The sequence below is a fragment of the Prionailurus viverrinus genome, unplaced genomic scaffold (genome assembly GCF_022837055.1).
Source record: "Prionailurus viverrinus isolate Anna unplaced genomic scaffold, UM_Priviv_1.0 scaffold_73, whole genome shotgun sequence".
In the NCBI taxonomy this organism is placed as follows: Eukaryota; Metazoa; Chordata; class Mammalia; order Carnivora; family Felidae; genus Prionailurus; species Prionailurus viverrinus.
Window position 1 is genome coordinate 456,924 of NW_025927635.1, and position 14,956 is coordinate 471,879.

The 14,956-nt window shown below is 39.8% G+C and overlaps 1 protein-coding gene across 2 annotated transcripts in view; it reads right to left on the minus strand.

Moving 5' to 3' along the window:
* LOC125159862 (uncharacterized) overlaps positions 1–14,956 on the minus strand; it is a 69,428-nt gene that overhangs the window by 25,129 nt on the left and 29,343 nt on the right. For both annotated transcript variants that reach the window (XM_047848525.1, XM_047848526.1), the window contains exon 2: positions 4,078–4,114. In XM_047848525.1, the coding sequence (XP_047704481.1) occupies positions 4,078–4,114 (37 nt within the window). The remainder of the gene's footprint in view (positions 1–4,077; positions 4,115–14,956) is intronic.

A 14,956-nucleotide genomic window follows, 5' to 3' on the forward strand; every position in this document is an offset into this window, starting at 1 on the left:
ACTTGAAAGCTGAGATTGTGATACCACCATGTTTCCTCTTTTTCAATATTGCTTTGGCCATTCAAGGCCTTTTGTGGTTCTATACAACGTTTAGGATTGTATGTCTACCTCTCTGGCAAATGTTGTTGGTATGTTGACAGGGCTTGCATTACACCTGTAGATTGCTTTGGGTAGTGTAGACACTTTAAAACTATGTATTTTTCCCATCTATGAGTATTGTATGTCTTTCTCTTTCCGTCACCTGCAATTTCTTTCATAAGTGTTTTACGGTTTTCAGAGTATAGGTCTTTCAACATTTGGACCTGTTAAAGAAATTGTGCTTTATATACACAATGGAGTACTATGTGGAAATGAGAAAGAATGAAATATTGCCCTTTGTAGCAACATGGATGGAACTGGAGAGTGTTATGCTAAGTGAAATAACCATACAGAGAATGACAGATAACATACGGTTTCACTCTTATGTGGATCCTGAGAAACTTAACAGAAACCATGGGGGAGAGGAAGGAAAAAAAAAAAGAAGTTAGAGTGGAAGATAGCCAAATCATAAGAGACTCTTAAAAACTGAGAACAAACTGAGAGTCGATGGGGGTGGGAGGGAAGGGAGGGTGGGTGATGAGTATTGAGAAGTGTACCTTTTGGGATGATCACTGTGTGTTGGATGTAAACCAATATGACAACAAACTTCATATATTGAAAAAAAAACTTTAAGTTCTCTATTTTGCCTCCACCTCTCCTAACCTGTGAAATCTCCAGAAAAGACCCAGTCTGAGTTTCCATAACCAAGTGTGACAGGCAGAGAATTCTCTGAAATGTTGAAAATTGTATCTATAAACATTACCAGAATGACTTCTCACCTCACATCTGTCACAATGGCTCAGTTTCAATACACAGGAAACAACAAGGGTTGCTCAGGGTGTGGAAAAAAAAAACTGTGTGCGCTGGTCATGGGATGTAAATTGGTATCGCCACAATGAAAGCCAGTAAGGAAGGGCCTCAACAAATTAAAAATACAAATACCATAGGATCCAGTAATTCCACTACTGGGTATTTATTTACCCAAGGGAAATGGGAATACTAATTTGAAAAGATATATGCACCCTATATTTATTATAGCATTATTTACAATCGGCAAGATATGGAAGCAACCCAAGTGTCCACCAATACATGAAGAGACCACACACACACACACACACACACACACACTTACACACACACACAATGGAATATTATGCCGCTATAAAACAGAATGAGATCGTGCCATCTGAAACATCATGGATATACCTAGACGGTAGGAGGCTAAGTGAAATAAGTCAGACAGAGAAAGACAAATCCTATATGGTTTCATTTCTATGTAGAATCTAAAAAGGGTAACAAATGAACAAACAGAGAAAAAGCAGAAACAGACCCATAAATGCAGAGATTTGACTCTTGCCAGAAGGGAGGGGAGGTGGGGGGATGGACAAAACGGGGGTAGGGGAGAGGGAAGTTCAGGGTTCCAGTTATAGAATGAATAAATCACAAGGCTCAAAGGTACAGCATAGGGAATCAGGTCAGTGGTATTGTAATAGCACCATACATTAACAGATGGGAGCTACGCTTATGGCGAGCATGATGGAACATCCAGAGTACTTGCATCACATATTACATTGTGTGTCAGGTAGACCTCCATTTAAGTAAATATATCCAAGTAAAATTTCTATGTTATGAATGGCAGTACTAACTAGAGATTAAGATTACAAGTTCCCAAGGCCAACTTTGTTCCTACACTTGTCTTGCCTTATTTAGGTCCATAATAACTAGCAAGACATTCCAAGCCGTCAGGGGCATTTAGCTACCCAAGGACAGAGACTGCGATCAAAATGGTCCTGGTAGTTGTGCCTCTATTTCTTTATACACTGCCTGAATATTTTCTTCCCTATGAGCTCCCACTCCTACATCACTCTTCCACACGGTTCTGTGGCATTGCCCAAACTTTCGATCTTTAGCCTATGAAGGCACAGACTCCTACAACAAGGATGGGCTCAAATGACCGAGGGTAGGAGCCATGTCCTGCTCCTGGAGAACAAGCGAATTGGGAGTCTCAGTCATCCACACAGTCACCTCAACCTAGGCATGTTATCACCGATCCAGATGAAGCTCCCTTACTGATTTGACAAGTCAATCCTAGCCCTGCCCAGCCCTACAGGTACATGGGAAGGGCATCACAGATTTAGGAAAAGAGGTGGAGTGAGGAGACAGCTTGTCTTGGGCCATACATCTCTGTAGTTCAGAATCTCCACCCCCCACCTCCAATTCCTTGAGAGCATCTAAGCTATCCTCCCTCAGTTGGGGTGGAAGTAGGGGATATCTTATTTCTATTTGCTGTAAACAGACACTTCCCAGCAGCTCAAATGATTTTTAATCTGTCTCATCAGAAAATCTGAGGTATGCTCGCACCTTCAATGATACCAACACACACAAAAGCAGAAACCTGGTCAGGACACTCTTGAACTCTCTATTTGAATATGCTATTCTAAACAACTCCCCTAATCCTAGGACCTTCATTCCTGTCATTCACCTTTATCTCACTTGGCATAAACCCCCATATTCTGACATCTTCTTTAAAAGTCTTATTCCTATACAACTCAGTGTTGTTCTTATTGAAACCTGATCTCCTCTGCTAATTCGATTCTTACCCTCTGTCGTATTCATTATACCCACTTCCCAGCTTTCTATTATTAAAACATTTGCCTACAAGATGAACACAAAAAACAAAGAAAGAAAGGAAGTAAAGAAAAAAAGAAAAGAACCCAAATTTAAATCTCATTTCTGTCACTTATCATATCCCACTAGGTGACTTCAATCTCTCTTGAGTTTCAAATCTCCATGGGTACAACCATTGGGCAAGGAGGTTAAACATAGGTTGAAGTACCAGAGGGTATTGTGATGAATTAATCTCTGAGGTTCACTAAATCTTGAGATTCTAAGTGCTTTTGATTTGGCCTCTGGAAAAATGGAGAGTCCTTAGCTGGCACAATTGGAAAAATTAATGGAAAAAAAATACCAAGAAAACCAGAGAAGAAAGTAAAAAGGCAAAAACACAGTATAGAAAAATCATGGGGAAAAAAATCTCCAAAAAAAGAAAAAGCTTCCTAGAACTGGTTAAGCATACTAGCCCAAAGGGAATCATATAGCAATATCCTCGAAATAGAGGCTGAATTTAATTAACATAACGTAACAACTAGATATCCTTCCCTTACAGAAAACTCATTTGTCTCAAGAATAGGAGATATTACAACATCTAAGGATTTGCCTGACTTGATCTTGCTTATTATGTAAAAGCCATGACACCATGGCCGTAGCTGACATCCACCCTAAAATCTCGGGTGGTAAAAACAAGGGATTTGTTACCACTGCACTGATTACTTTTGCTAGCACTACTGGTCAAATATATAAGGCCAAATGCTTGGACTAACCTGGGTTCTTAAGAAAACCCTAAATTAGAGTTCCGACATCATTAGCTTTGACATTCTGAGTTGATCTGCCCTAGGATCTGTGTCTTCATCTTAGTGCTGCTGAGGAACCAGAGAATGGATGTGGAAGCTACACAAGCTGACGGGCAAACCCCTCAGTTACTCATTAACTATGGAATCATGGTCGAGTAATCAACCTCCGTGAACAAGAGTTGCGATAGTAATAAAAAGTAGGCTACAATAACATAGATACTTTGCAAAGCTATGCAATGACTGTATAACTTAACAGATGTTATGTATAGGATATAGTGTTTAGTCCAGGGTAGAACACTCACCAACTGCTTTTGTTCTCTGTGTTCCCTTAGGAAACACATAATTTTCAGTTCATTCCTTTCCTTTCCTTTCCTTTAATTTTCTGTTTCATTTCATTTCATTCCTTTATACTTTGAGAGTGAGTGCACACAGAAATCGGGAAACATATCCCAAGGAGGCTGTCAGTGCAAAACCCGACGTGGGTCTTGAACTCACAAACCTGAGTTGAAATCAAGAGTCACACCCTTAACCGGCTGAGCCCCCAGGTGCCCCAACAAATGTCATTTTTACAAATCCATAAAAATCCTACCTGGATATAGAGTCTTCCTCAGGATTCTTATCTGCTCCTAAAGAAGAAAGCAAAAGACATGGTAAATCAACAATTGAAAAATAGAGGAAATTACAAGTGTATGGCTTATGATTTGTCAAAAAGTATTGCTTTGGGACCACACCTGGAAACCACACTACACTGAATGGTTATTATACTATTGGGAGGCTTAAAGCACTAAGAAATCTTACTTTCTCCTCTATATTGACCAAAAGCAAGAATAGGTTTTATCGGAATTTGACACCTACAGGTGAATGATGTTTACAATGACCATCACTGACTGACTCTATGACACTGGAGGAAACTGGTATCGTTAGGAGAATGATGATCATAAGCTAACAATGTCAAACTGAAACTAGCATGATTTTTCTGGACCTCCACTATGAGAGGAGTTAAAAGAGAGTATGTTTACTTTGCAGTCACACAGCAGAACTTCCCCAGCCCTTCAGTAGAGACTGTTCAGATTTAGGATGAAACACCCCCTCACAAAGTGGGCTCTATAGAGCTAGAGCTCCATAGCTATTGTACTTTGCAGCATGGCCAAACCATAGCAAACAGACTCTCCCTGGCCTTATTTCCAATGGCAAGGTAAGTAAGAAGACATTGGCATTCCAGTTTGATAAAGTTCTAACCTCTTGAGACTATCTCCTTCCATTGCTAGAGAGTCTAACTAGACCCACCGCACAACACAGAGGAGGATGATCCTAATGTGAGTGCTATGTAGTGGTTCACGATGTCATTTTTCTCAACCCTCCCCATTAGGTGACACACATCTAGAGAAATCATGCTTTTTTCATGGAAAGCAGAGGTCATCAGATCCTCTACTGATGATCAACTAAACAAAACAAAGGGCAAAGAATATCTTGAATGCCTACATTCAATTGCCGGGGAATTTTAATTTTCTAAACATTCAACGATATCCACTGTATGATTCTTACTATATGACACTCTGGAAAGAGCAAGACTATGGAGGTAAGGGTTGGGGTGAATGTAGGGATAAAGGGGCACAGCACAGAGGACTTTTAAGGCAGTGAAACTCTTTCACACGATACCACAAAGGTGGTTTCACATCATTACACATTTGTGAAAACTCATAGAATGTATAACACCAAGGCTGAACACTAATGCACATTAGAGACTTTGCCTTAAAATGATGACTTAGTGTCCATATAAAATGTATCACAGTTCTCAGGGTTCCTGGGTGGCTCATTTGGTTCAGTGTCCAAGTCTGGATGTGAGCTCAGGTCATGATCTCACTGTTCATTGGATCAAGTCCTGCATCAGGCTCTGTGCTGACAGCACAGGATTCTTTCTCCCCTCTCTCTCTGCCCCTTTGCTGCTCACACACATGCATGCTCTCTCGCTCAACATTAAACAAAGGAACTGAAAAAAACATATACTACTAAAATGGACCACTGTCGTGCAAGATGTTGACAACAACAGGGGAGGCTAGGCATGCATGGGAGCATGGTATGGTATATGGAGACTCTCTGTACTTTCTATTATATTTTGCTGTGAACTTAAAAGTGCTGTGAAAAATAAGGCTTATTAAATGTATAAAACAACAGCAACAACAAAACAGGGTGTCCGTTGAAGCTACTCTTTGCATATATTAACACATGATACAGTCACCTTAAAAATTAAGATAGAGATCAAAGTAACACAATATGGAGACTCTCTCCCATATGAAAGTATATGAAAATACATAAAGCAATACACAAAAATACAAAAGTTATTCATATACTTAGGCAAGAAAACAATTGGTGAATAGGATCAAATATCTTATAACTATAAACAGGGATTGAGCACTATATGAATCAAACCTGGGTTTTCCATATAATTAAGAGATTTTATTCTAATTTTAAATCCAAAATCATTATGTTGATTGTATCTTAGAATCATAATGAAAACTTAATCACATAAAAAAAGATTATAACGACCTAATATTGCCTTAGTAATTTTTGTACAAATACCTACTTCATATGGATGATGAAACTGAAACCAGTACCATGGTAACCATCATGTTACTTGCTAGTAAAATAAAACTTGAAGACACCACCAAAAATGACGTCAAGGGTATAATTCCTATGAAGTACAGGTTTCATTCAGCAGGCCAAAGATGGCTACCCTCAGAACATCCTACTTGAATGACTGGCCCTTGGTGGTTCCCTGGGATCTTGGATTTAAGGAGGGTTCCCACCATTCCCTAGCTGCTTAAGAGTGGTTCACTCTGCCTAAGTGCTGGTACAATCAATGTGCTTAAGGCCGTACACTTGATTTCCTTCTGAAAACCTGGAATTTTGGGACATGCTAAGGAGAAGATGCCTATGTGATTAGCATTTGATGAGAACTCGGGCACTGAGTATCCATAAGCCTCGTACTGGCAGACAATATTTTACCTGTGCTGTCCTAATCTGATGTTGGAGGAATTAAGCACATCCTGCTAACTCCATAGAGAAAGGATTCCTGGAAGCCTGTGCTTGGTCTCCTCTGGCCTTCACCCCATGCACCTTTTCTCTGTGCTGATTGGCCTTTCTATCCTCTCCCCATACCAAACCACAGGCATGAGTACAACTATATGCTGAGGTCTGGGAGCTCTTCTGGTCAATAATCAAATCTGGGTGTTGTTGGGATGCCTCTAACACAACGGCGTTATATGAATTTTTTATTATTTGGGTTGATGTGTTACACATGGTTACAGTCAGAAGGCTATGTCACAGAATATCTTTCTTGGAAAATCTTTTTCTTGGTATTTGCCTTGAAAATTCCTACATTCCTATATATCCATTTGAAGAAAGGTTTAAAAAGAATAGATGAAATCGTGATGTCAGAATGTGTGAAACAAGCAACAATCCTATTTTACTCAGAAGGAAAAAAAAAGAGAATCCTGGTGGTTGCCACTATGTTCTACCATATACAAGTTCCTCTCAAATATGAAAAATTAGTTAATTTTCTCCAACTAACTAGGACTTAGTTCACTTTTCTGGCAGATAGGAATCAAAAGAAGTAACAGGGATAGTTCTAGAAAAAACAGAACTATCAGACCCAGTATAAAAAGATACTACTGATTATAGTTTTTTGTTTGTTTGTTTCGTTTCCTTAATTTCTTAGAAAACAGAGACAGGCGCAAGGTGGTATCTCAGTGTGGTTTTGATTTGTATGGCCATCTGGATGTCTTCTTTGGAGCAGTGTCTATTCATGTCTTTTGCCCATTATTTCACTGGATTACTTGTGTTCCGGGTGTTGAGTTTGAGAAGTTCTGTGTAGATTTTGGATACTAACCCTTTATCTGATCTGTCATTTGCAAATACCTTCTCCCATTCTGTCGGTTGCCTTTTAGTTTTGGTGATTGTTTCCTTCACTGTGCAGAAGCTTTTTATTTTGATGAGGTCCCCCTAGTTCATTTTTGCCTTTGTTTCCCTTGCCTCCGGAGACGTTTTGAATAAGAAGTTGCTGTGGGCAAGATCAAAGAGGGTTTTGCCTGCTTTCTCCTCGAGGATTTTGATGGCTTCCTGTCTTCCATTGAGGTCTTTGATCCATTTTGAGGTTATTGTTTGTGTGATGAACACCTTTTTATGTGAACATGTTTTGATTTCTCTTGGGTATATACCTATAAATACAGTTGCTAGTTCATATGGTAACTCTGTTAAATAAACCTTTTTTGTTTGTTTTTGTTTTGTTTTTTCAACCTTTTGAGGAGGGGCAGGCACGTGGGTGGCTCAGCCGGTTGAGTGGCTGGCTCTTGATTTCAGCTCAGGTCATTATCTCAGGGTTGTGGAATCGAGTCCTACATTGGGCTCTGCTCTGAGCATGGAGCCTGCTTGGGATTCTCTCCCTCCCTCTCCTCTGTTCCTCTACCCTACTTGTGCACTCTCAAATAAGTTTAAAACAATTGTTTTTCTAGTTTAACCTTTTGAGGAACTGCCAGACTGTTTCCAAAGTGGCAGCAACATTACATTTTCATCAGCAGTTTTTGAGAGTTCCCATTTTCCTGATTCTTGCCAATGTTTGTCATTATCTGTTGCTTTTATGGTAGCAATTCTAGTGGCTAAGAAATGGCATCATGTGGTTTTTGGTTTGCATTTTTACAACTAATAATGTTGAACGTGTCTCTTTTACTTTTGAGAGAGACAGTGTGAGCAGGGGAGGGGCAGAGAGAGAGGGAGACACAGAATCTGAAACAGGCTCCAGGTTCCCAGCTGTCAGCACAGAGCTCGATGAGGGGCTCGAACTCATGAACCGTGAGATCGTAACCTGAGCCAAAGTCAGAAACTTAACTGACTGAGGCACACACGCACCCCAAACATCTCCCTTTTAACGTGATTATTATCCATTTCTGTATCGTCTTTAAAGAACTAATCCATTCTTTTTCCATTTTTATATTGGATTGTCTTTTCATTATTGGAAGAGTTATTTAAATAGCCTACATACAAATCACTTAGCAGATACAGGATTTTCAGGTATTTTTCTCCTATTTAGTCACTTGCCTATTCACTTTCTTGATGGTGATATTTGAAGCATAGTAGTGTTTAATTTTGATGAAGTAAACTTAATCTGCTTTTGTCTTTTGGTGTCATGTCTAAGAAATCATTGTCAATTCCAGTCACGAACATATACACGTAAGCTTTTTTCTAAGAGTTTTATCGTTTTAGCTCTTAGATATTAAGTTAATTTTGTATATATGCTATGGGGTAGAGGTCTGATTTTATTACTTTGCATGTGGATATCCATTTGTCCCAGTACCTTTTGTTACAAAGACTAGTCTTATTCCATTTAATTGTCTGGCACCCTTGTGGAAAATCAGTTCACTATAATGTGAGAGTTTATGTTTAGATGCTCAATGTTAATACATTGATCTATATGTCTGTCCTTATGCCAGTACCATATCAAATTTTATGAAAACTTTTTCCTAGTTATCTTGCAAATTACCAGTCACTTATGTAATAATAAAAAGTCAATGTAGTAGAACTTAACTTTGTTCCTATAGAGATTTTTGCTTCTTGAAGGACCCTTTCGCAGCCTATGCCTTGCTGACCCCATGACTCAATGTGAAGTCAGGCTCAAAAAGATAAAATGCTCTTTCTTTAGTGTGTTCAGACATTTATTTATTTATTTATTTATTTGTGCGTGCACAAGCAAGACAAGGGGGTGTGTAGGGAGAGAAAGAGAGAGAGAGAGAGAGAGAGAGAAGAGAGAGGAGAGAGAATTTTTAGCAGGCTTCACACTTAGTGTGGAGGCTGACAGGGGTCTTGATCCCATGACCCTGGGATCATGACCTGAGAGGTTGAGGCTCAACTGACTGAGCCACCCAGGTTACCCGCCTGTGCAAACTTTTGGTGTCTCAGTCAGTGCTGCCCACTTTCATTTCCATCAAATCTTGGCCATAGGATCTCTTGACTCAGTCTACCATTTACTTCATTATGTTTTATTATCTCTTTATAATGCATAGACTCATCCATAGTTTTCACCATCTAGGAAGGAAAAGATTAACTCTGAGCTATTCCTCTTTCCTCTTAAACAACTTTGCTAACCCATCATCTTGCAATTCACAATGAGATCCTCTTCTGTCTTGGTTCTTGTGTGTAACACTAGTGTTAATCCTGTTCTTGGCACAGATCCTACATTCTTGGAAAACACAGTAGCCTGTTTCCCCTTCTTTCACTTAAATAGAAAGATATGCATAGCTATATTTTATAGCTCAGCGTATAATTAATGGAATAAACATTACATCATTCAAATAATACAGCTGTACAAAGTGAGGTACTATTAAGTTGATTTATCAGAGACAAATACTAGATTGGTAATTTGAATGACAACAAACTTTTGAAGCCAACTTGTATGATATGGAGAAGCATTGTGGGACAACACAAAGATGAAATGGTCTTACCTCCCCACACAAAGAAGGTTGGAATAAGGTAAAGGAGAATGTGCAGTTAATTTAAGTAGTGCTAAAGGACAATACATTTGTTTTGCTACTTAAAAGATGAAAAATGATTCCATGACATTCTCTTTATTTCCTCACTGAGGAAAGGAGAATGAAGATTGAGTATTCAATGGATTAAAAAATACTCAAAGCTGCCTATTTCCTTTCATTGAAATCAGACCAAAGGCCCAATTTTGGTTATCAAATTGACTCTTTCTAGTTTTTCAACTATTGTGCTTCAAATCGTATGTCTCTGTGCTTCTACCTTAACTTGAGGGGACATTCTAAAGAGGCATTCCTGCCTACTTGTAAGAATTGTTGGAAGTGAAGGGAATCTTAGAAAAAGATCTTAGAGACAGGAAGATGGCAGAGGAGTAGGAGGACTCTAGGCTTGCCTCGTCCCACGAATACAACTAGATAACAATCAGCTCACCCTAAATACCCCAGAAATCGACCTGAGGACTGACAGAATAAACTCCACAACAAAAGGGAGAGAAGAGGCCACATCAAAGAAGGTCCTTGATGCAGAAATGTCATCTAGAAGACAAACAGATTCTGGCTTCTGCAGAGGGGAGGGAGTCGAGGATTTGGGTAAGGGTGAGAGAGAGGAATGCACAAGGGAATGCACAAACAGAACATTTCCCCATACCCACTGGCTTGGAAAACGAGGGGCTGCATTTCGTGAGTTCTTGCAACCAGTAGTGCATAAAGTCTGGAGTTTTAAAGGGCATCCGATTTAGCTGGTTTAGAGCCCTGAGGTACTGCACTGCTCTTGGACAGAGGGCAGGCAAACAATGTGGGAGCATATAGCATGGGTACAGTGGTATGAAGAGTGCCTGGGGCACACAGTGGGGAGATAATTTGCTCTTCTCAGAGCACGTTCTTCAGAAGCAAAGTTCAGAGAGACCTGTCTGTAGGAACAAAGCTGCTGGCTGGCAACATCTCCTTCTCCTGTCCCTCACCACAAACATAAAGCCACCTGCAGGAAGCAGTGCATTGCTAACACTGGCTACCTAACTTGCTTACACCAAACACCACCCCCTTGCACACTGGTGGAACTACCTTTCTCAATCACTCTTGCTTGAGTTCCAGCACAGCAGACCCCTCCCCCAGAAGACCAGGACAAATGCCTGCCCACTCCACATCTCCCAACCAGAGAGTTTCCCTTGGCCTCAGTTCCAGCAGAGGTGGTGACAGGTCTTATATCATAAGCAGACCAGATCACATCTAGTTAAACTCGCTACGTTCAGGCCAGGGACCAAACACTCACCAGACCAGGCAAGGAGAGCCTCTGCAGACGACTGGCCTAAAGGATAGCATAGCCAGAACACAAGAGCAGAACACATGCAGCACACACTGGTGACACTCCCTGAAGTGCTAGACCCTGGGCATTACACGACGTCTTTTTCCTAAGTCCATTACTTTCGGGAGCAGGTGACATAACTGGCTTCTCTAACACACAGAAGCTGGCAGATACATAGAAAAAATGAAAAGACAGAAGCATTTATCCCAAATGAAAGGACAGGATAAGGCCATGGCCAGAGACCTAAATGGAACAGATATAAATAACATGCCTAATGGAGAATTTAAAACCATGATCATAAGGATATTCACTGGACTTGAGAAAAGAATGGAAGACATCCGAGAGACCCTTATCACAGACATAAAAGAGCTGAAGAATCAGAGATGAAGAGTGCAGTAAAAATGAACAGCAAGCTGGAAGAAGCAGAGGAACAAATTAATGACCTAGAAGACAAGGTAATGGAAAACAGGAAGACAAAGAAGAATTATCCAATGCAAGAATAGACTTAAGGCACTCGGTGACTCCATCAAATGTAAAAACATTCATATGATAGGAGTCCCAGAAGAAGCAGACAGAAGGGGACAGATAATTGATTTGAAGACACAATAACTGAAAAATTCCGTAATGTGGAGAAGAAAACAGACATCCAGATCCAGGAGGCGCAGAGAATTTCCATTAAAATCAACGTCCAAGACATGTTGTAATTAAATTTGCAACATATACTGCTAACATCTTTTTTTTTTAGTGTTTTGTTTTTTGCTTTTTTTTTTTTTTTCTATTTCCGTGACAAAACTCAGACACAACCGGGGAGGGGAAGAGAGAGAGAGAGAAAGAGAGAGAGAATCCCAAGCACTCTCTGTGCTGTCGCTGCAGAGCCCACTGGAGGGCTTAAACCCACGAACTGCGAGGTCACGACTTGAGCTAAGATTAAGTCATGCTTCACCGACTAAGCCACGCAGGCGCCCCACTGCTACAAATCTTAAAAGCAGCAAAACAAGTCATTCACTTCCAATGGAAAACCCACAAGGCTAGCAGGAGATTTTTCAACAGAAACTTTGCAAGACAGAAGGAAATGGCATGATATATTCAAAGTGCTGAATGAGAAAAATCTGCAGCCAAATATACTCTATCAAGTAAGGCTATCATTCATAATAGAAGGAGAGATAAAGAATTTCTCAGACAAACAAAAATGGAAGGAGTTTGTGACCACTAAATCAGCCTGTAAGAAATATTATCGGCAACTCTGAGTGGAAAGGAGAGATCAAAAGTGACAGTATAAAGGCAGGAAATGTAAAAGCAGTAAACATGTGTATTTCTGTAAAATAAATCGTCAAGGAATGCCCCAAAAAAGGATACACAATATAATAGCTTATCAAAACATGGGGAGGAGAAAAAAAATGAGCTCTAACTTAAGTGACCATCAACTTAATATAGACTGCTACACGCAGAAGAGGTGATATACAAATTAATGCTTATCATATACCAAAACCCACTAATAACCATGCAAAGAATAAAGAGAAAGAAATCCAAATATATCATGAAAGCAAATTAGAAAGACATCAAAGCGAGAAAAACAATAAAGGATTTGAGAAAATCTCCAGAAACAACCACAAAACAAGTAGTAAAATGACAATAAATACATACCTGTCAATAATTACTTTGGATATAAATGGAATAAACACTCCAACCAAAAGACCTAGGGTGACAGGATGGATTAAAAAACAAGACCCATCTGTATGCTGCCTGTAAAAACCTCATTTTAGACATAAAGACAGCTGCAGATTGAAAGTGAGGGGATGCTTGCACTGTTGGTGGTAATGCAAACTGGTGCAGCCCCTCTGGAAAACAGTGCGCACGTTCCTTAAAACAATTGAAAATCGAACTACCCTACGACCCCTCAATAACACTACTGGAAATTTATGCAAAGGATACAGGAGTGCTGATTCATAGGGGCACATGTACTCCAGTGTCTATAGCAGTGCTTTCAACAATAGCCAAATTCTGGAAAAAGCCTAAATGCCCATAAACTGATAAATGGATAAAGAGATGTGGTTTATATATACACTGGAATACTACCTGGCAAGGAGAAAGAGTGAAATCATGCTATCTCTTGCAATGTGGATGGAACTGGAAGGTATTATGCTACATGAAATAAGTCACAGAAAGACAGATATCATATGTTTTTGCTCCTATGTGGAACTTGAGAAACTTAACAGAAGACCGTGGGGGAAGGGAAGGGGAAAAATAGTTACAAACAGAGAAGGCGAGGGGCAAACCATAGGAGATTCTTGAATGCAGAGAACAAATAGAGGGTTGATGGGGGGCGGTGAGTGAGAAGGGAAAGTGGGTGGTGGGCATTGAGGAGGGCACTTGTTGGGAAGAGCCCTGGGTGTTGTCTACAATTGATGAACCACTGGAATCTACTCCCGAAACCAAGAGCACACTATACACACTGTATGTTAGCCAAGTTGACAATGAATTCTATGAAAAAAAATGAAAAGCGAGGGGATGGAGAAAAATTTATCACGTTAAAAGAAAAAATAGCGATACTTTTGTTAGACAAAACAGTCCTTAAAACAAAGACTGTGGGGCACCTGGGTGCCTCAGTCATTTGCGCAACCGACTAGGTCTTGGCTCAGGTCATGATCTTATGGCTGGTGGCTTTGAGCCCCATGTTGGGCTCCAGGATGACAGCATGGAGGCTGCTTGAAATTTTCTCTCCCCCTTTCTATGTCCCTCCCCAACTCTGTCTCTCTCAAAATAAATAAACAACCAAAAACAAAGACTGTAGCAAGAGCCAAAGAATGCTACTATATCATAATAAAGGGTACAATCCAATAGGAAGATCTAACAATTGTAAATATTTATACACCCACCACGAGAGCACTCAAGTACATAAAACATTAACCAAATAAAGGAACTAATTGATAATAAGACAGTAATAGGGTACTTTAACACCCATTTTACATCAATAGATCTTAACAAAAAATCACCAAAAAATACATCTTAACAGAAAATCACCAAAGAAGCAGGGGCTTTGAGCCATACAGAGAAAGACAGATATCATATGTGTTCACTCTTATGTGGATCCTGAGAAACTTAACAGGAATCCATGGGAGAGGGGAAGGAAAAAAAAAGAGGTTAGAGTGGGAGAGAGCCAAAGCATAAGACACTCTTAAAAACTGAGAACAAACTGAGGGCTGATGGGGGGTGGGAGGGATTGGAGGATGGGTGATGGTTATTGAGGAGGGCACCTGTTGGGATGAGCACTGGGTGTTGTATGGAAACAAATTTGACAATAAATTTCATATATTTTTTAAAAAAAGAAAAAGAAACAATGGCTTTGCATGACAGAGTGGCTTTGCAGACCAGATTGGACTTAAGAGATTTTTTTCAGAAGGTTCCATCTTAAAACAGAATACACGTTGTTTTCAAGTGTACATGGAATATTCTCAAGAATGGATCACAAACAAAAAATAGGCCTTAATTATTAAAAACAATACATGCAGGTTAAATAACGTGCTACTGCACTGGAACGGCTTAAGCAAGAGATACAAGAAGAAACTTAAAAACGTGTATACAAATGGAAATGAAAAAATAATGGTCTGAAATCTTTGAGATGATGTAAAAGTGGT